The sequence below is a fragment of the Strongylocentrotus purpuratus genome, unplaced genomic scaffold (genome assembly GCF_000002235.5).
Source record: "Strongylocentrotus purpuratus isolate Spur 01 unplaced genomic scaffold, Spur_5.0 spur5_contig_846, whole genome shotgun sequence".
NCBI lineage: Eukaryota > Metazoa > Echinodermata > Echinoidea > Camarodonta > Strongylocentrotidae > Strongylocentrotus > Strongylocentrotus purpuratus.
The window spans coordinates 831,508-853,029 of NW_022145553.1; the positions used below are offsets into that span (position 1 = coordinate 831,508).

The 21,522-nt window shown below is 37.1% G+C and overlaps 1 protein-coding gene across 2 annotated transcripts; it reads right to left on the reverse strand.

The window, feature by feature from the left end:
• Positions 1 to 518: 518 nt before the first annotated feature.
• On the reverse strand, positions 519 to 15,374 carry LOC578479 (MOB-like protein phocein). 2 transcript variants are annotated; one of them, XM_030992332.1, is made up of 7 exons: positions 15,301 to 15,374; positions 10,148 to 10,210; positions 4,381 to 4,524; positions 3,436 to 3,522; positions 2,658 to 2,737; positions 1,485 to 1,596; positions 519 to 825 (listed from the first exon to the last, which is right to left on the reverse strand). In XM_030992332.1, the coding sequence occupies exons 1-7, from the start codon at positions 15,355 to 15,357 to the stop codon at positions 703 to 705; spliced, it is 666 nt and encodes a 221-aa protein (XP_030848192.1). In that variant the 5' UTR covers positions 15,358 to 15,374; the 3' UTR covers positions 519 to 702. The 2 variants fall into 2 exon arrangements, with proteins under 2 accessions (XP_030848192.1, XP_030848196.1); XM_030992336.1 differs by lacking the exon at positions 15,301 to 15,374 and adding an exon at positions 14,882 to 14,926.
• Positions 15,375 to 21,522: the final 6,148 nt, after the last annotated feature.

Genomic DNA, 21,522 nt, shown 5'->3' on the forward strand with positions numbered 1-21,522 from the left:
TAATCTACAAACATCAAGTATTACAAATGCCTGCATTGTTTAGTGTGAATTATCTTCTTCTTCTTCATGACGACCATTATTTATTGTAGGTTCTTTGTTACGAACACCATTATTTGTTCCATCTTAAAATTGGTGGTTGATTAAACTCTTGCAGTTTGTATTTGCGAATGAACCAGTATGCATATTCCCAAAGAAATATACAACTTTATAATTGATGTAAACAATAATGTTGAAATCTACCATACTACCATGATGGCCTAACCCTTCTACATGATAATTGACGGAAAATACTACTGTATATACTTTTACATTACGTATTTACAAACATGTCATATAAATAAGGGATGAAACTAGCCTGACAAAACTTAATACATTGGGGCTATCTGGCTTGGTGGGAGGTTAAAGAGTACATCTTGTGATCTACATGTATAAACTATTTATTGATTTTTTGGGGGTGTTTTTTTTGTTGGGGGGGGGGGGGACTGATGAGTAATCCCCCTCCCCCCCCCCCCCCCCCCCCCCCCCCCCCCCCCTCTGAAAAGATAATTACACATTATGAATGAAATTGTTTTTGTGTATTATGTTTCAAGTATTTGTAAACACAAGTTAGTGGGGAATGACGAATAGACCCCCCCCCCCCCCCCTCCCCCATAACAGATGATTATGCAAGTTTCTGCCACTGAATAATATGATTTGTGTGTACTACGCTTCACTTTCTGTGCTTCCCTGGGAGTCTTCTAATATTGGTACAATGAGATTGTCCTTCGGCATCAGGTTGTATTTCGTCACAAACGTTGTGAATCGTCGGCATAGAAATGTCTCATTCTAAGAGTAAAGAAAGAAATAAGCATATGCATTAAAAGTTATAAGGATCATTTGATACATCCTTATGCCCTAGCTTCAAAACATAAGGCTAATATAGTGATTAATGTGGTCTACAGTAAGTCAACACATAATACATTTACAGATCAAATAAAGCATGTAATTTTAAGAGAAAACTACACATCATAAACTCAGAAATATGATGTTTACCTACATGTCACAACATGTCTGACTAAATCAACATGACATGTATCTCAGCATAACAGTGACAGGGGATCAATACAGTTTATTGAATTACAATGGTGTTAAAATCCCTAAGATCAAGATATAAAAGTGTACCTTGAGATGGGAGGCCATCCCATATACTGTCATATCATTCTTTTAATTGATGATGGTTGACGATGATGATGGTGGCAGTAGTTGTGGTGATGATGGTGATAATGATGGTGATGAAAATGATGATGATAGTAATGATGATGATGAAGGTGATAATAATGATGAAGTTGTTGATTACATTATGATTAGCAATGACAGTGATATATGATAAGATAGCTGAGGATGATGATGATTTCAAGCAACTGACCAGTTTTTCAAAAATCAAATGGAATTGGTGTTAATCCACAACAACAAATGTCTACTGACAGACAGTACTCTTAACATACCTCATAGTCATCAAACAATGTGCGATGGTGGAAGTAGGCATGTGAGAATATCCTATAGATACGACGGCATACAGAACCCAGCTTGGCTACAGACGACTCCTTAATGCTCACGCTAAAATTAAATAATCAAAGGTCAAACATCTTATAAAAATAATTATTGTTAAATTAATTAAAAATCTTCCTTTTATTCTAATACTGAAAGAAATTGGTGAAGAATGCTTCTCATATCTAATGCTGATGCAATATATTCATAAGACCTGCCCACATTTCAGAATTTTGAATGATTTCTTCATAATTTTGACATGATCATAAAATCAGCTGAATCGTTTATTTATTATTATTATTACACTTTTTAATTATTGCATGAACTTTATCAATTAATTTGTATGCAAATATAAAAAAGGGGTGAAATCATTTCTTCTTTCAAAGAATTATTCATACTATGGCTCTGAATATCAATGATAACATCATAATTGAGTAGTCAGTTGAACAATACAGGTCCATAAGATTGTGATCCCCCACATGATCTTAGTTCCCATTACATTTTCTAAACGTTAAAGGTAATACAAAGTTTTAGGAAAATTTGAAAAATGGGTGGATCGTGAATCTTTACAATTTTGATATATTTGGATGCCCCTGTGGATGTATTATAAGCACTAAAATAATTAGCCCCTAAAACACTTCTGTTTTCAAGAAAAATTGAATATCAAAATTTACAGGTGCTCCCGGTAAATTATGATAAATTTCAAATAGCGCCTATAGCCGTATAATATTAGCTGCGACCATGAAAATCTCAGAATATGTAGTTGGGACATATAATTTCCAAATGGGAATAGCTAATCGGTCGATTTTAGTCAAGAAACATTGTTTCATAGCTAAATTAATATCTTGACCGTGAGAGGGAGCTATACAACATAAAGAGTTTATTATTTATGATTTCATAACTTTAGACTCAATTTCAACCGCGACAACGATCAATGTATATTGTAGGAACGCATACGCTTCAAATATGTTAATTTGAACCAAATTCATGACCCCATACCAAAACTTTGTAATACCTTTAAGTAGTAACTTTGAGAAAGAATTCATGGCACCAACACCCTTGTTTTGGTCCTCATCTCAAACCTACAAGTACCATAGGATTAAAAAAAACACTAATTGCTGTTTGCTTACCGGCTCGGGAAGTACTTGTTGCTATTGAGGAGACATGCAGCGCCATCTAGGGTGTGTCTTGTGTAGTCTATTGCTGGACACTGAGAACAAATAACACAATTGCTCACTTTAAATACATTTTTGGCAAGTGGACCCCTCAAATTTTACTTCAGATCCCAAGATTTTCTTAATATTCCAAGGTGTCCATCGAACATGGATTCCCAAAATATTGCTCAAGACCCCCAATACTTGACATGTTAACAGGGGTCTATTTGACTTGAGACCTACATGTATATATTGTCACTCTGGATTCTCAGAAAATAGTTTTAGTGGAGCCTGGGTATAGAGGCATTATATTCTGATGTGCACTATATACACAGGAAATACAAGCAATACATTAAATATTTGCATCTAATGCCCAACTATGGGCTCTAAACTCGGTGGTGGAGCAGTGGTCTCACAAGCAGAAGATCCTAAGTGAAAGAACCAAAACCCAAACAGGTCAATATACTAGTGTCCTTTGGTAATGTATTAACCCTCTTTACCTTGTCTCTCAGATAGGAATTCCAACTGATGTTCCATAAGATTGTTTGTTGTCTACATGTACACTTACTTCTTTACATATACGTGTAGCAGACGCAACATGAAACTTTTGAAATTTGTCTGTTGTGTTTCAATTATTTTGCAGCGTGAAATTTTCAGGAATCTACACCACTCACAAATTTTGTGAACATTTCAGGTGAGTGAAAGGTTTTGGTTTTACAGTACATTGAAATCATTGATCTATCAGTCAATTTACCTCTTTGGGTGTCTTGTGAGCAGCACATAGGAAGATCCACTGCTCTGTAGCAGTCATCTGTGAACAGGTATCAGGGTTACATTCATGCTGTTATGAAAAGAAATGACAGGATGATTATTGTTATTTATACTCTGTCCTAGAACCGAATGAAACGATTGGTCTTTTGCATTCATGTGAGAAACATTTATCACTTGTATAGATTCAGTGTGCATTCTTTCTTTGTCGGCTAAACTCTACACACGCATGTCTGTAGATTCAAACAGAAGAGTCACATGTACCAGTAACTTGACAGCTAAACCATTGTCTCAGATGTACATACTTCCAAACACCCTTTTCTTGGCAATCTCAAGGATACAATCAATGTTTCCTACATGTAGCATTCCACTAAATCAGGAACCACCTGTAACTTGACAGCTACATGTAAACCATTGTCTCAGATGTTCAAACTTCCAAACACCCATTTCTTGACAATCTCAAGGATACAATCAATGTTCCCTACATGTAGTATTCCACTAAATCAGGAACCACCTGTAACTTGACATCTACATGTAAACCATTGTCTCAGATGTTCATACTTCCAAACACCCATTTCTTGACAATCTCAAGGATACAATCAATGTTCCCTACATGTAGCATTCCACTAAATCAGGAACCAACTGTAACTTGACAGCTACATGTAAACCATTGTCTCAGATGTTCATACTTCCAAACACTCATTTCTTGGCAATCTCAAGGATACAATCAATGTTCCCTACATGTAGCATTCCACTAAATCAGGAACCACCTGTAACTTGGGCCATTCAGTTCCAGACAGAACTGTGTCAGATGTTCAAACAACATCATCTTGGAGATCTAGAGGATACTATCATTGTTCCAGGAAACCTGCATGTTCCATCATGTACATGTAGCATTCCACTATTAAATTTAAAAAAAATCAAGAATTACCTGTAACTTGACAGCTAGGCCATTAAGCTCCAGACAGAATTGTCTGAGATGTTCATACTTCCATACGCCTTCGTCTTGGCCCTCTGGAGGGTGGAGGATGCCATCGATGTTACTGATATCCTTCCTGATGGTCTGCTGAATGAACTGTCAACAGAAGATGATGAAAAAAACAAGAAGACACAGATATGTGAACTCACGCTTTAACTTGACATTCAAAGTAAAATTGCAGTGATATGAGCAAAAGCTATCAGAATTTGTCTCTTTCTTTTTAGCAGATGTTTCTGAATTTTTCGAATAATCAAATACAAAATATTCAAATAACAATAAATGTACATAGAAAACTTGACAGTATGGAGGTAAATCAAAGAATCCAGATAAATGCAGAGGCCATTTATCATAGCAAGAATGCTCGAGTCGATAGTTAATAGATAGTTATTCCCAATGGTCCATCTTATACAAATTCAGTTAAACCAGACCCTGGGTCAAAGATCAGTTTAACAAAGGAAAACTTAAACATCTCAAACTAACTTCATTTGGACAAAAGCCTAAACTCAGCGTTAGGTTTTACTTTCAGTAGAACATGGTCCAATAAACATGTATAGTATCTGGTACCTTTATAATTTTTTTTTACACAGAATGAGTGATTAAAATGAAACTTCCACTATATTGGTTTATAGGACCTCCCCCCCCCCCCCCCCCAAAAAAAAAAAAAAAAAACGAAAGACAGATTAGAGTTGAAATTACAACAGACCTAGCCTAAACATAACAACAAGTGTTACCAGAATACATAAAAATGTAGGAAAATAAAATATGACTGCATGACTTTCTGTGACCATCAATAATGGATTTCCATTCAATGTAGTAAATGCATGACATATATGAAAGAAAGCCAAAACATGATCACTTTCATTTTGTATATCTAGGGTGCTATTACCCCCAAATCGCTATTATTATCAGTTTTATAGGATAAGGACAGATCTACAATAAATCACAAAAAATAACATTTTCATTTATTTATGATGAAAGCAAGTGGGAATGGAAAACAATCACTTTGAACAGGTGAAGAAAAATGGTGTTGTACACAGGGGAAAACATGTAAGAGTGCAAGGTCACTGACATACTAACCTGCATTCTGATTAAACTGAAAAATAAAATAAACTTAAAGATAACATCTACATGTACTTCTATGCTAGTAGCAAATAGGATATCAGAAAGGAATTTAGCCTGTGTCTCTATATTGCACTCTTGTATCAAAATATATTAGCATGTGTCGTGTACATGTACGCTTGTGCCAGATAAGTTGATGTTCTGTCCATGATTTTGTATTTGAAAGGAACATCAAAGTAGGGCTACTGAACAAGGGCGGTCGGCCTTCAACATTCCGCAAAGCAAACTCACATAGATACATACATACCAATGACATTCACATGAAGGAATGATTGTTTGCCACTAATGACTTATATGATCCCCCAAAAAGGGGATAAAAAAAAACTCGCAGGAGCTTAAAGGAATTGTGAGTATCTTAGTATTCAATATTTTAAAATTAAAATTAAAATCAAAAGCTGATCTGAGAGTCAAGCAAATGTTTTCTTTAGGAGAACGTGGTTCACTGACTCTGTCATCAGTGCATTGTTCTTAATGTTCACTAAGGTAGTCAACACCAGGCTTGTTATGTCTCTGCTTTTATTGCGACTGTCAGATGAAACTGTTTGTATCATGATGCATTAGAGTTAATTCTGAGTTCACGTACATGCGAACATTGCCCCTACACTTTGCAACCTGAGCACACGTGTACTGGGAATATTGCCCCTACCCTAAGACCCAATGTTCTACATATCACATCATAATGTAAACAGATAAAGGACATAAGCAGGGAAGTTTGATGATGATGATAATGATGATGATGCAAATAATAATAATAATGATGATAATAATAATGATAACTTTAACAATAACCACAAGTATAATAATACTAATACTAATACCAATAAAACTAATATTAATTATAATACAAATAATAATACCAATAAGAAGAGGATGAAGAAAAAGAACTAAAACTAGAAAAACAAGAACAAAAATATATGTAACAACTAAAATGTATGGTTTTTGTGTTTTCTGTATGTACTGTAAATGTCCAAATATGCTTCCAAATAGTTCTAAAATCAGTACCCAAGATTTTGATCTTAGAAGGACTGTTGACAGTGCACAGTGCGTTTCAAAGAATAAGTCATGCCAGTAACCGATCTAACCCCTGGGTTGAGAGAGACAACTGTAGATAAAATGCCTTTTCTATGGACATACATGTACTATGCACCAGGCAGAGATTTGAACCCAGGACCTTTTGACAGAGTATCAAAAGAATGCGACACCAAGATCACAAATCGGCCTACTGGTATACATTTTTTTTAAGAAGTTACCTGCCAATGCCAATGCTGATTATCAATGAATAAAATGAAATGCAATGATAAACGAAAATGTGTCCCATTCTCCAAACTCTCTTCTGCCATTTACAAAATGACATCATTAATAACCAGGTGAGGTAGGAGAGGGAAGCTGGAAGAGTGTAAGTTACAGACTCATTTTTCATACTGACTGTGCAGCAGTTGGTCCAAACTGCCCCCTGAAGGAGGTAGTTGCTAATTTGAAATGGAAACAGTAAACAACATGATGAAGAGCTTGTCATGTCTGGACCTTTGGGGTGATCCATCAGGTTCAAATGTCTCCATTGAGAACATTCCCCCAAAATATGGAAACCTTATCTTAAAAGAAATATTAATTTTGCTGTCAAACTGGAAGCAAACGCTAAAAAGTTGAGACAATAGCAAACCTATTCAGAGATCACATACCGTAATAACTCTTGTTTCTTGAGAAAGTTAATGAACCTTGACCTACTATAGGAGTTAGGAAAACCTGACATAAATATTCCATACTGAGTTCAGAGCCACAAGGGCATTATTTCAACTCCCAGATAATCAGAAAAAATGGGATTGTGTGATACAGAAAATCCCTAGGAATAAATAAAGAGAGCACCATGATTGAGACCAACAAAAAAATCTAACAAATTTTTATAATTCTACACTACATGTGTAATAATATTCCTTTCTTGTACAGTGTATAGCGCATATACATTATAACGTCCCTATGGGCTTACAAAGAGCTTTGAAAATGATTACTCAGGCTTTAGCTCTGGCAGTCGTTATTATAATATTAGTGCACAGTGTATTTCCAAGGAATCGTCTTACCAGGAATCCATTTACCTCACATGGGTTGAGTGTGCCAAATGTAGATTAATGTCTTGCCAAAGGACTTTGTGCTCCACAGTCCGCCGACATATCCACTAGACCACAACACCACTATGCTCAACATTTATGTTTATTTATTTCATACTACTATTATAACTTTGTAATAATTAGGGTTTGACAAAATAAAAGTTCTTAAAGAGGTTAACCTTACATGTATATCATGTTACTCTTTAATTATTTTTTTCAATTCTGTTTCATACTTCTCTAGAATGGCTAGACTTACATGTACGATCATCGTTAAAAAAAATAGTGATTTGTCATGTAAATCAACTCATCTCCGTTAATCGGAGGAAATGTCTGAAAAAGACATGAAATATATTGACATCTTGCCATCTAATTAGGGAACAAAATAAGTATCAGAAGAAAAAAAAGAGCTAAGTTTACCGCTAATCACATGATTTTTAAGTTTTAACATAATTTTCCTGCTTTTTTTTTTGGGGGGGGGGGGGAAGTTTTCACAAATTTAATTCCGACCAGAATTGGCCCAAAAGCCCCATTAAAAATTCAAAGTTGAACTAACCAAGAATAAGTGTAGGTATTCTGAAAAACGAGTTGAATTCCTGCCTTTTGATGTACAATAAGTCTTACGAATGTGTATATGAGATATGAAGATTTCTTGGCATGATGTAATGCCTTTTAGCATGAAATCGGCGCAGCCATGTTCTTGAAAATGAGGGAAAACCATAGCCGAGAAGATAATATAAATATGTCAAGTCTGTGAGAAAAGGCGTTTATTTCTGCAGCGCCATCTCTTTGGAATGCTCATCCACTGAGGATCCGATCACTAGAATCCCTAGAAACATTTAAAGGAATCTAAAGTCATATATGTTCGCATGTTATTTTAGTTAATTATATGTTGAATGTACATCTATGCATTTTTTTTCTTCTTCCTCCTTCTCATTTCCTATATATCTCATTCTAATTCTATCCCTCTGCGCCTCAGAATAGTTTAATAGATTGATGGTGCATAATAAATGCTGTATTATTATTATTATTATTATTTGGTGAAAAATATATAATTGGGTAACAACTACCGGTAACAATTGTAACTCATTTATTTAAAAGTACTAAAATAAAGCGGTTGAAAATCTATTTCATGTAGGCGAAACCTTCACCCCAGAACAGCACCAACTGATTTTTATGCAATTTGCATTCTGGCAATTGGAGTACAAAGGATAACAGCAGGTAATTGAAATGCTTCAACACCAGAAACACCTGGGAACGAAGCATCCATAAATTTGCCCATTAGTCAGGTGGCTTAGCGTCAAATTTATTGATTATCGTTACTTGCCGGATAAAAGCACCATTTTTGCTACAGGGCTTCCTTAGGACTTACTTAACAATATTAGGCTAGGAGCCCCCGGCAAAAAAATTAATTTAAGGGTGTGGGGGCGGGGGCATCTTTTTGGAGCCCCAAATAATTTTATAACATTGATTTGTTGTTGTACAAATGCCATTTTTGGTACAGGGCTTCTTTAGGACCTACTGAACAAATAAGGGTAGGGGCCCCCGGCAAAAATATCTTATAAGGGTGAGGGGTGGGGGCGTCGCTCGTAGCCCCCAAATAATTTAGAAGGTAATATAACATTTTGTTGTTGTTGTACAATTGCCACTTTTGGTACAGGGCTTCCTTAGGACCTACTGAACGATATTAGGGTAGGAGCCCCCCGGCCCCCCCACTCAGTGTTATTTAGGGTACGCTTATGCGTGTTCCCTCCTTTTGAAAACACCGGAGTGTAAAGTCAATTTTGTGTATGTATGAGCCGGACTTTGGTGCGTGAAAAGTACCCATTTAGCGGACATTTTGGTAACACGCATGCGGTCATTCCAACCCCGGAGTGGGAGGGCCGTGAGGAGCCCCCGGCAAGGATATCATAGGGTGCTGGACAGGGGCGTCGCCTCGTAGTCCCCAAATAATTTGTAAGTTAATATAACATTGATTTGTTGTTGTACAAACGTCATGGGCCCCCAATCACCCATATATGACTATGTATGCCGGGGGCTCCTACATGTACCCTACCATCTTCAGCAGGTCCTAATGCCCAAGAATGCAAAAAATCTCTTAGAACAACTCAAGTTATTTGGGGTTAGTTTTCCTTTAAGTACAATGTATGTACATGTACAGTTGTAGATGATGCTTTTTGAACACTTACAGTAACAGTTAATGCTAAACACTTGCGTTGGCCTATTGCCCATTTGAATGTGTTTTCTTCTTCTTTATCTTACCTGCTGGAAGGCTAAAGTAGCATTGGCAATTTTGTGCTGAAATATCTTTAATGCAATGTATAAGTACATGATTCTTTGTGAAGACTTCACTACAACAACAAATGTATCGACCTGAAGCTTCGGCGTCAAGTCAACGTTGATATTTGGGGACCTCTGAGGAGGGTAGGTTAAAAGTGAACACAAAACACTGGTGTTGGTGGGTGTGTTGCCAATTTGAAAGCATTTTTTCTTGATCTTACCTGTTGGACAGCTAAAGTACTGTCCATCTCATCGAACGCTTGTTCTTCCCATGAGAAAAAGTCCTGTAAGGAAAAGAAATGTACAATGATGTCAATATGAGTCCTGCAAGGAAAAGAAATGCACAATGATGTCAATATGAGTCCTGTAAGGAAAAGAAATGCACAATGATGTCAATATGAGTCCTGTAAGGAAAAGAAATGCACAATGATGTCAATATGAGTCCTGCAAGGAAAAGAAATGCACAATGATGTCAATATGAGTCCTGTAAGGAAAAGAAATGCACAATGATGTCAATATGAGTCCTGCAAGGAAAAGAAATGCACAATGATGTCAATATGATTCCTGTAAGGAAAAGAAATGCACAATGATGTCAATATGAGTCCTGTAAGGAAAAGAAATGCACAATGATGTCAATATGAGTCCTGTAAGGAAAAGAAATGCACAATGATGTCAATATGAGTCCTGTAAGGAAAAGAAATGCACAATGATGTCAATATGTTGGTGCACAATGCATGCACAGATCTGACATTTGAAATACAAAACATGTTAATTGACCAGTTCATAGATCTAAAATTGTTCGCAAATCTTTAAATCATAGAGAAGTCCCACTTTATGCAATCTAGAATAATCACTGCCAAACTGATGGAGGAGCTTCATGTATTCTAAAAGAAAGCAGATTCGTGAAAGTTTAAACAAAATCGGGCAAAAAGAGAACAAGTTATTAATTTTTAAAAAGTTGTAATCACTGTGCATATGGGCATTTCAAATGGCTGAATCAGCAGTGTCACTGTGAAGTGCCAGACAACTTTCCCATTGGTTCCAAGTTCCAACACACAAAATGACTAAAATTACATTGTTTAAAAATATACGACTCAGAGGGTCTTTTCTTTTAAGAGAACCTTTAAAGGACAAGTCCACTCCACAAAATAACTTACCGTACTTTACATAGAAGCAGATAAATCAGACAAACCAATCAGAAAAAGTTTGAGCAAAATCGGGTAACTAATAAAAAAGTTATGAATTTTGGGTAAAGTATACATGTAAAACTATAGAAAAATGGAAATCACTACACAACTTAGTTATCAGTTTGTGATGTCATGTCCTCACTATTTATCAATTGCTTTATATAGTTTAATCCCACTAATTTGATTTCCCCATGCCTTTGCCCAGGTTTCATATTGCGAACTTTATGAACTTTGAAGAACTGATACTATTTTCTGAATATTGTATATTCATAATTATTGATTTTTATCTAAATAGTTTATAAAAATTCACATTTTTCATGATTTAACTGAAAAAAATTACTCTTTATTAGTGCATCCACACAAAAACATATTACTATCAATCCAACTTGGATGCTGGTGTGAAGAAATAAGATTCTTAGGAAAATTATATTATCAATATAAAGAAAACAATTAGTGGATAGTGAGGACTCATGAATGAGTTTCCAATTTGTCTTGTGATTTTCATTGTTACATAGTTTTCCATACTTTTTCAAAAATTCATAACTTTCTTATTAGTTATCCGATTTTGCTCAAACATTTTTGATTGGTTTGTCTGATTTTTCTGGTTCTATTGAAAGTAAGTTAGTTTTGGAGTGGACTTGGCCTTTAATAATAAATGCTAGCATAAGTTTTGGCGGCCCAAAATCTGTGCGCTGGGCCCATAATATGAATTACTGTATTTTCCAGCGTTATGGCCGCAGTATTTTCGGAAGAGAAAATATCAAAAAGTTTGGGTGCAGCACTGCAGCCTATGCACAACAACAGTCAAATTCGGGTCACCTCGGGTCAGCACGTATGCGTACATATGGGACTACAATGACTATACCAGTAATGTACAATGGTACAGGACATTTGTAGAATAACTCAACACATCTTGCCAACAATTGACAATTTTGTGTTGCATTTTGTGAATCTCCTGAATAAGCATCATAACTTATTTTTCACAAAAAAAACTACTGGTAAAACTATATTACAGTTCGTGACATCGCAACGGAACTACTGCGCAACGCAACTGCGCATCCGCTTTTCTTAAAATCCATTTCAGGCAATTTTGCATTGCATTGTGCTAGGTAGGGGTTTATCGGATACAAAACTGCCTGCGATACAGTACAAGCTTCAAAATCAACAAAGATTTGCTACATTGCAATCATTTTTTAGATAAACACAATTTTAAACTTGGATTTTCCTTTAAATTTTTATAAGAATATTGATGAATTTAGTATCAGTTTGTAGGAAAAATAGTTTTCTACCAGAAAATAGCGATGATTTTATTTGGTCTTGTAGCATTGCACCTTTCCCGTTTTTTTTTCCTTCAGTTTTTTTTCTTCAAAATCGGGGGTGCGGCCTAAAGCGTGTGAGTCAAAAAAAGTTTACATCTAGAAAATTGATAATTCTTTTAAAAAGCATCTATGAGCAGTAAATTAATACACATCTTATGAAAGAGTGTTTTATCCCAAATCTTTTGGTATCATTTTTGTGTGGTAGGTGTTCACACTTGGAGTGCAAATATCGACTTGCGCCAAAGTGATGCCTACAGTATGTATTATGTTGAGATTAGCGGAGTGAAGGAATGAATTGAATGTATCAAATGAAATGCATTACCGGTATAAGCTTTTTGCAGAAGCAAAGTCACACACACATATCCACATGCGCACAAATGTTTGTTGATATTTGATATTCTATATTTTATATGTGTGGCATGATTAATTTTGTTAGGGATGTTATTTTCATCTGCAAAGACCAGATTAATACCAGTACCCAAATCTCAATTGTTTTATTCAAACATCACATACATGTAAGCAACTTTGGGGCAAGTTGATTTTTTGCACTCTCGCAATGCCTCCTATTCATCCCAGCGTGAAGACATACCACACAAAATGATACTAAATGTTTCTGGATAAAACGCTCTTTCATAAGATGTATAATAATTAACTGTTCATAGATGACTTTTAAAATAATAAGAAATTTTCTAGGTGTAAACTTTTTTTTTACTCAACTCCAAAAATAACAAGAAAAATTGACCCGAAACAGGTAATAAACATAGGCCTACTATAACGACTTTTAAGTTAACTCATGATCTTTATTTGGACATGAATATTTACATCATTTTGGGTATGTTTTAGTAAGGTATCTCCACACCGGAGTTACGGGTCAAAGTTTGGATAGGCTTCTGAACAAGTGCCCAAAGTTCTTCGTGCTAGCCGCTAGGCCTAGTAAACCTGGGGCCGTATTCTGAACCCTGTGTTATCTCTAATATTGTTGTATCTTTGGAGATAAGATAAAGTTGGTATTCTGAACACTGTTGTAACTTTTGTTGTATCTTTTCTCTCATCTCTTTGGTCGCGCCTGCGTTCAAACTTTGGTGCGCTTGTAATTGTGCTTATTAGTAATAAAATGGCGCTTAATCCTCATTTGCATATGCGCACGAGAGATAATATGACAAGATAATTGGTATTCTGAAAATTGTTGTATCTTTTATCTTATCTTATCTTGCATGGTATTTACAACAGGTAGGGGGTTGTTGTATCTTTCGTGGTGATATAATGGCAGCAATATTTCTTGCCCAGAACCAACGGCGCTAGCGTAGTTCCGTATCCATTTTTTTAGCAGATTCATAATTCATATCCATTCTTAGCAAAGGAATTTTAGCCCAATTTTTTACTAATATTAATCATAATCATATATTGCATTTTCCACCTGAATTTGGATCACATCCGACATCGGGAAGCCTCTGTTTGGGGCTTCGATGTCGACGTCGTCGCTCAGTATCGTCTCCGCGCTATAGCTTTGCAACTCAAACTGAAGCTTAATTTTAGACTGATAGCTTCAGTTTGAGTTGCAGAGCTATAGCGCGGAGACGGTACTGAGCGACGACGTCGACATCGAAGCCCTACACGGAGGCTTCCCAATGTCGGATGCGATCTAAATTCAGGTGGAAAATGCAATACATGATTATGATTAAAATTGGGCTAAAATTCCTTTGCTAAGAATCGATATTAAACTGCTAAAAAAAAACGGATACGGAACTACACTAGCGCCAAACCAACTTCGTGCCAATAGACGAGTTAGAAGAAGATTGTGTGTTGACCGGAAACATCACAGATGAGAACTTTCTAAGAAATGACATGCTAGGATATGACGATTTTAATGCTCTCATCTTAACCTCTTATCGAGTCACTACACAAGTCCCGTCCAGTGGTCCACAGGCTTTGGCACGGCAATTCACGGCTTCCAGGTCATCTTGGGTGCATGGCTCTGGCAGGATTGGGCAGACTAGCAGGTGTTCCATTGTCTGTTCCTGGCCGCATTCACATGTTGTTTGTTCATCTCCTAGACCCTATCTCTGCATTAGGACTCTTATCTTAACCAATATAGTGAAAGCGTGATTTGTCTTCATGATCCACATGCCACAGCGCATATGATGACGCGCGTAATAAGCGCTCAAATAACTAATTACGCCCAAGATTAGTATGTGCTAGGCGCATCTTCAGATACGGCATAAAGTATTCCTATTGGTTGACCTACTTATCATGCTTATATAAAACAGATTTTGATTGGTAGTGTTCATACAAATGGGCATGTCAACAGTGGTCAAAGAAGATAGAGGCAGTCCTTCAAAAGTTCAATTCAAACACAGGGATAAAATGTCTGATGTTCAGAATACCAACTTACAACAATATTAGGGCTGTTATCTCTGTGAGATACAACAAAAGATAACACAAAACTTACAACAATGTTCAGAATACCACCCCCGACCATGATAAAGGCATAATCCATAGATCTAGGCCATGTACTATGTAGACCTACATACCATTCCAGCAATTCATGACACTCCTTGTAGTCACTTGCCTCACCTACCATCCCAGTATAGCTTCCTGAGTGAGCTGCCAAAGGGATTACCCAACCAAGTACCAAGTATGTAGGCTTTATACATGTAGATCTACGGGGCGCGCGCGGCGGTAGCAATAGCACGAACTTGACAGGGAATTGTTTCCGTGATCATCATAGGTGATTGAATTGAGATGCCGAGTGATCATGGCATACCGGTACATGCATTTTCACTCAAAATGATATAGCCTAGATCTAGGATCAAGAATCAAAATGACATACTGAACTAATATTTTAGGAAAATACTTCAAAATAGATACCTCAGCCCTCGACCCTGCCCGAACTCTTCGCAAAATACCGACTTCACCCTCAGCCATTGTTGTTGTTGTTGTTGTGTTTTGAGTTATTGGCGATTAGTCAGTGATTTGACTATTGTCGCCAAATTACTTTACGGCACGTGTTATATCTCTCAATTTTGGATTTTTTTAAAAATACATTTATTTCGTTTTATATTTATCTATCTTTTAAGATAGTATCGTAAAATAATATCGTAAGCAAAACATTCATGGGCTTTGTTAGTGTTTCTTAACAGTACGTGCAGATTATTTGTTATATCACATACACACCATACATAAATATGTATATAAGATAGCACCTACACAAGCTTCTATATTCAGTAATCTTATCATACCTTTTATCATTGTTGTTACTTTTTCTTATTTTATTTTCTTAATACATTATGTTATTATATTTTTAATGTACTGAGTGTAATTTAACATATTTATAATATCGTATTATGTTTTACTGTTCTTATTTTATTTTCTTATATTATGATTGTTATTATATTTTTAATGTACTGAGTGTAATTTAGCATATTATAATATTGTATAATGTTTTACTATTCTTATTTTATTTTCTTATTACATTATGTTATTATATTTTTAATGTACTGAGTGTAATTTAACATATTTATAATATTGTATTATGTTTTACTGTTCTTATTTTATTTTCTTATTACATTATGTTATTATATTTTTAATGTACTGAGTGTAATTTAGCATATTTATAATATTGTATTATATTTTACTGTTCATCAAGGGAGGTATTACTTCCTGATAGGGAACCGTTTCGTTCTGAGAAAGAACCGTACAATAGCTTTTTGTATACTGGACTCACTCTTTTTTAAGTATTCCATAATTTTTTCAGGTTTTTTCACCTTCAACTCGCTGTGCGTAATTTTAACAACTTATGGTATCGTTGAGATGGCAAATTTGTATATTGATGAAGAAAGAAAAATAAGGCCTATATTCTTGTATCCTATATTTTGTCCACCATAACTGGTGGGGGGGGGGGGGGGTGAATGGATAATTGTGTTCAAATACCAATCGAGTACGTAAAGCAAGTCTAGAAGTCGTTTATTTAATTGTAAGCGAATCAAGCAGCTCGACCTATTTTAAAGGTAATACAAACTTTTGGTATGGGGTCGTGAATTTGGTTCAAATGAACATATTGGAAGCATATGCGATCCTACAATATTCACTGATCGTTGTCGCGGTCGAAATCGACCCTAAAGTTATGAAATTGTAAATAATAAACACTTTATGTTGTATAGCTCCCTCTCAAGGTCAAATATTCATTAAGCTGTAAAACAATGTTTCTTGACTGAAATCGACTGATTAGCTATTCCCGTTCGGAAATTATATACCACAACTACATATTCTGAGATTTTCATGGTCGCAGCTACCATTGTACGGCCGTAGGAGCTATTTGAAATTTTTCAAAATTTACCGGGAGCACCGGTAAATCTTTATATTCAATTTTTCTCGAAAGCAGAAGTGTTTTAGGGGCTAAAATTTCTAGTTCTTTTAATTCATCCCCAGAGGCATCCAAATATATCAAAATTGTAAAGAATCACTATCCACCCATTTTTCAAAATTTCCCAAAACTTTGTAATACCTTTAACAAAATAAATCAGAGAGCAATAACATCAACAATGAACAACAACAACAGCAACTGTGAGTGAGGCCCGTTTCTCGAAACCAACTAGCTTCTTGACTAAATCAACGATAATCTTATATAGCTATATGACCAGGGACTTAGAATCTAGTAACATTATTCAGATGAGAGCTAGAAAGCGGTGCTAAACTTCAATGCTAGATGTACAATTAAAGATTTAGTGAAAACGGACCATTAATTGGGAGAAACTGATCTGATCGATTCCTTAATTCTCCCAACTATATTATTGTAATTTAATTACATTTGAGGTGAATGTAAATCGTCACAAGCCAACTATATTATTGTAATTTAATTACATTTGAGGTGAATGTAAATCGTCACAAGCCAATGAATTGGCTCTACATACCATTCCAGACTTTTAAGTGTTGACAAATTTTCAATAGCCTGTTTTATGTATTTTCTTCATGGAAAAAACGGTTGGGAAAATGTCTGTTAATCACTGCACACTGACGCCTTCAAAGAAAACCATATATATATTTATGGTTTAAGAATTTGTTCAGGATTTTTTGCATGTCAGAGGGTAAGTACAGTAGAAGGAATATAATAATTAACATTTTATACAAAATTAAGCAATTTTTTTCATCAACCTTCAATAATGTTACCGAGTCATTTAGCGTCCCCGTTTTTAAAAATGAATAAAAACACTGCTAAAACGATCTATTTCTGATTTTTTTTTTCAAGAAGAAAGAAAATGCCGGCTTGAAAAACAGCCCGAAGTTGTGAGGGAAAATGTACCGAGCGGCCTTTTTGGAAAACAAAGGGCCTCCTCCCTCCTAATTTTCAAAAAGGCAGGACGCTAAACATGTTTTTTTTTTAATGGTCTTAAAGGTACTACGTCCCATTTGCAGGCCAAAAAAATGAAAAGGTTAAATTCCAACGTCATTTGAAAGACAATACTAATTTAGAACTTCCTACAAAAAGGGGGGGGGGCGGGGGGCTTGAAGTGGAAGTGGGAAAATAACGAGTATTAATTAGTTGTCGAATCGACTTAGGAGCTATAGAACCAGAAAGTAATAGTCTGATATTTCAGACCATTGTACCGAATGGTCGTACGTTTTATGCTGCGCAAAGATTCAATCGGTTTTATTTTGGCCATTACAAGAATGTAGACAAATGCTCATGTACTCTTTACAGCTCATTTTATGTACGTTATTACCAAAGATGAAAAAAGTAAACGGGTTTCCTTGCATAATTCGAATAATAGGACACTGCTAAGGTTTAAATTTCACACATAATTATGACATACATGACATATTCATAATTCATGCAAAGTTCTACATGTTGGCTTGTATCTTTAAGCTCTACTTGTTTGCTACGCGTTTTAGAAAGTGCTCTTCAGGTGCGGATCTTTTTCGCCAAGCGGGGGGGGGGGGGGGGGGGGGGGGGGTTGACCAGTGGCGGATCATGGATTTTCCCAAAAATCGCGCCGTTTTACTGTTTTACTTTTTTCTTCTTCTTTTTGCCCCCTTTTTTCTTCTCCCCCCTTTTTTCACTTGGCAGCCCAATGGGGGGGGGGGGGGGGGGGGGTTAAACCACCGAACCCCCTAGATCCGCCCCTGCTCTTTTCCGAGATACTGAGAGGAGCCTCATCCTGGCCTAGGAGCTAGGACGCCTCCAACTCACAGAATTAATATTGAAAGTGTACGTCCCACGCAGCTCGACTGTCATAACTTTCTTTGTCGATATGTAACGCTATACATTTAATTTATTATTTGGTAGAGTATGACTTTAAAAAAAGGACAAGAAATCCTCTAGTCTTTTTGTGATCTTTCTACACATTGGCACTAAAAAAATAAACATTTTGGAGAATTCATACAAAGGGAAATGGAACATAAAAATCATGATAATAAACACTCAAACAAACCCAAAGACATAAAAGTGGGATATATGGAAGACACTAATATTATAAAATGTGATAGGATCAGAAGACGATAAAGACGGGGGGGGGGGGGGGGTGGGGGTGTTGAGTATCCCCCCCCCCCCCTCCCCACTGAGCTAAATATCGGTCGACGCGATTTTCACATTTCCGACGGGCAACAAAAAATAAAAAATAGTGCTCTCAATACCCCCTATTCCCCCATACTAAGCGAATATCAGTCGGCGCAATTCTCAAATTTCGGGGGGGGGGGGGGGGTGGGGGGCTAAAAAGCATAAAAGACAAAAAAAAATTCTCACTATACCCGAGCTGCCGAAAAGTTATGCGCTAATCTGCAACATTTACTGTTGACCATGATGGTGAGATAAAAGAGCGCATGAAATATCAGGATTTATAATTCCTAAATCAGAAAATGGTATTTCTACAAACGTTCGCTGTCCCTCTTAAATGATTTTCCTTTGCCTTAATGATTTGCCACTTGCCCTCCCAAACAAAAAAGTGGGGGGCAAAACGCATTTTTGCCCCCAAAACGCCCCCCCCCCTCCAAAAAAGAAAGAAAGAAATGCAGTAAAGGAGTAAAGATGGTTTGTATTTTAAACCCCAAAGAACATAACAATAATAAAAACCGGAATTAAATCACATATAAAATTACATTCAAAGAAAAGGAAAGTTAACAGGAATTCAATTTTCTAAACATTCCGCATGCCACCTATATTTATCAATAGAGGTTTTTTATTATAGCGATACGCGCATATCGTGGAAATATGAGAGGATGGGAAAGCGTGTGTGTTTTTTTGTAATAGGGGTGAGAAGACATGAGCCCTGAACACTGGCTTACGATGGGGAGGGGGGGGGGGATGTGGTATTTCTTATTCGATACCACTGATTTACAAATATTGCTGAAATGACATGATTTTCCGGTATTTTTTTTAGTCATATACTTTTTTATGAGTTTGTTGGAAAATTAAAAATTCCCTAATTTACAGTCGGGCGAAAAATATACTTATTTAAAAGCCTTTACGTCAGGGCCTGAAGAAACGGCTGGGTTCGGGGGCTCGAGCCCCCCTCACTTTTTGAAAAAGTATGTTACAGAGAAAAAGAAAGAAAGAGATAGAGAAAAAATTAGAGACCTGCCAATGTCATAAAAGAGGTATCAAAATATGCTCATCTGACCGTAATTAAATGCCTAAAACCCCAGAGCTTACGGGGGCTCCGCCCCCAGACCCCACCAAGAGCCCTAAGACAGTCCCCTGGATGCCCATATGACCGTAATTAAATACCTAAAAAACCCGAGCTTTCGGGCACCCTGCCCCCTGGACCCAACCAAGTGCCCTAAGACGGGCCCTTGGATGCTCATCTGACTGTAATTAAATACCTTAAAAAAAACCTCTGAGTTTCCGGGGGCTCTGCCCCCTGGAACCCCACCAAGGGCCCTAAGGCGGGCCCCTGAATGCTCATCTGACCGTAATTAAATACCTAAAACCCTTAGCTTCCGGACCACATCAATTGCCTTAAATAGTGCCCCTGGATGCTCATCTGACCGTAATTAAATACCTAAAACCCCTGAGCTTTCGGAGGCTCTGCCCCCTGGACCCCACCAAGGGCCCTAAGGCGGGCCCCTGAATGCTCATTTGACCGTAATTAAATACCTGAAACTCCTTAGCTTCCGGACCACATCAATTGCCTTAAGTAGGGCCCCTGGATGCTCATCTAACCGTAATTAATACCTAAAATCCCTGAGCCGTTCCGGGGGCTCTGCCCCCTGGACTCTCCGCCAATAGTGACCTAACAGTGTTACAAATAAGGTATATAAATAAAAACGCTGAGCTTTCGGGGGCTCAGCCCTTTGACCCCCTGCCGGGGCTTCCAAACGTTTTTGCTCATTATGCCACTGCCCTGGAATGTGAGCCCCCTGGAACGTTTGCCCACCCCCCCCCCAATCCCAAACTGCTTCCGGCGCGCCTGACCACCCTCTATAGGACGACTACCCCCTGGGACAACTACCCCCGGACAAATACCCCCAGTAAACTACACCTAGGACAACCCCCCACTATCAAGGACAACTATACTACCACCCGGACAACTACCCCCTACGACAACATCTTCTAGGACAACTAGCCCCGAACAACTATCGTAGGGGGTAGTTGTCCAGCGGGCGGGGTAGTTGTCCGCGCGGGGGTAGTCGTCATATAGAGGGTGGTTGCCCTAGGGGGTAGTTGTCCGAGGGGTGATGGTAGTCTTGGGGGTGGGGGTTGTAGACTGGGGGTTGTTAATTATCCGGGGGTGGATGTCCAGGGGTAGTGTCCGGATACGATCACAAAATAGTAAGTATTTGTCATGATCTAATTTTTCTTTTACCAGCTCTGGTACACATTATTACACAAATATTATAGGAAGTGCTGAGTACTAAATTTAAAAATTGTTTGATGCACTATTCCCAATAAAAAGTTTATAATTTACACTGAAATTTTGCCTCCGAAATTCTCCGCAGTGGAAGAGCGGCTCGGAGCATGGAACTTCAAAGCAAAGTGGAAAGTTTACCCATCCCATTGTTATACGCTGTAGACATACGCATGCGTCTGACTATATTACAAGAGTTTCCCACTGATCTCTATTTCCCGTAGAGATCAGTGGAGTTTCCACTCCTTCT

Excerpts from the sequence above, each read along its gene's own strand:
- LOC578479 (XM_030992332.1), bottom strand. The coding sequence starts at position 15,357 with ATGGCTGAGGGTGAAGTCGGTATTTTGCGAAGAGTTCGGGCAGGGTCG. Across the intron at positions 1,597-2,657 it reads AACAAGTACTTCCCGAGCCG|CGTGAGCATTAAGGAGTCGT; the intron begins GTAAGCAAACAG and ends ATTTAATTTTAG. Across the intron at positions 826-1,484 it reads CATTGTTTGATGACTATGAG|AATGAGACATTTCTATGCCG; the intron begins GTATGTTAAGAG and ends CTTTACTCTTAG.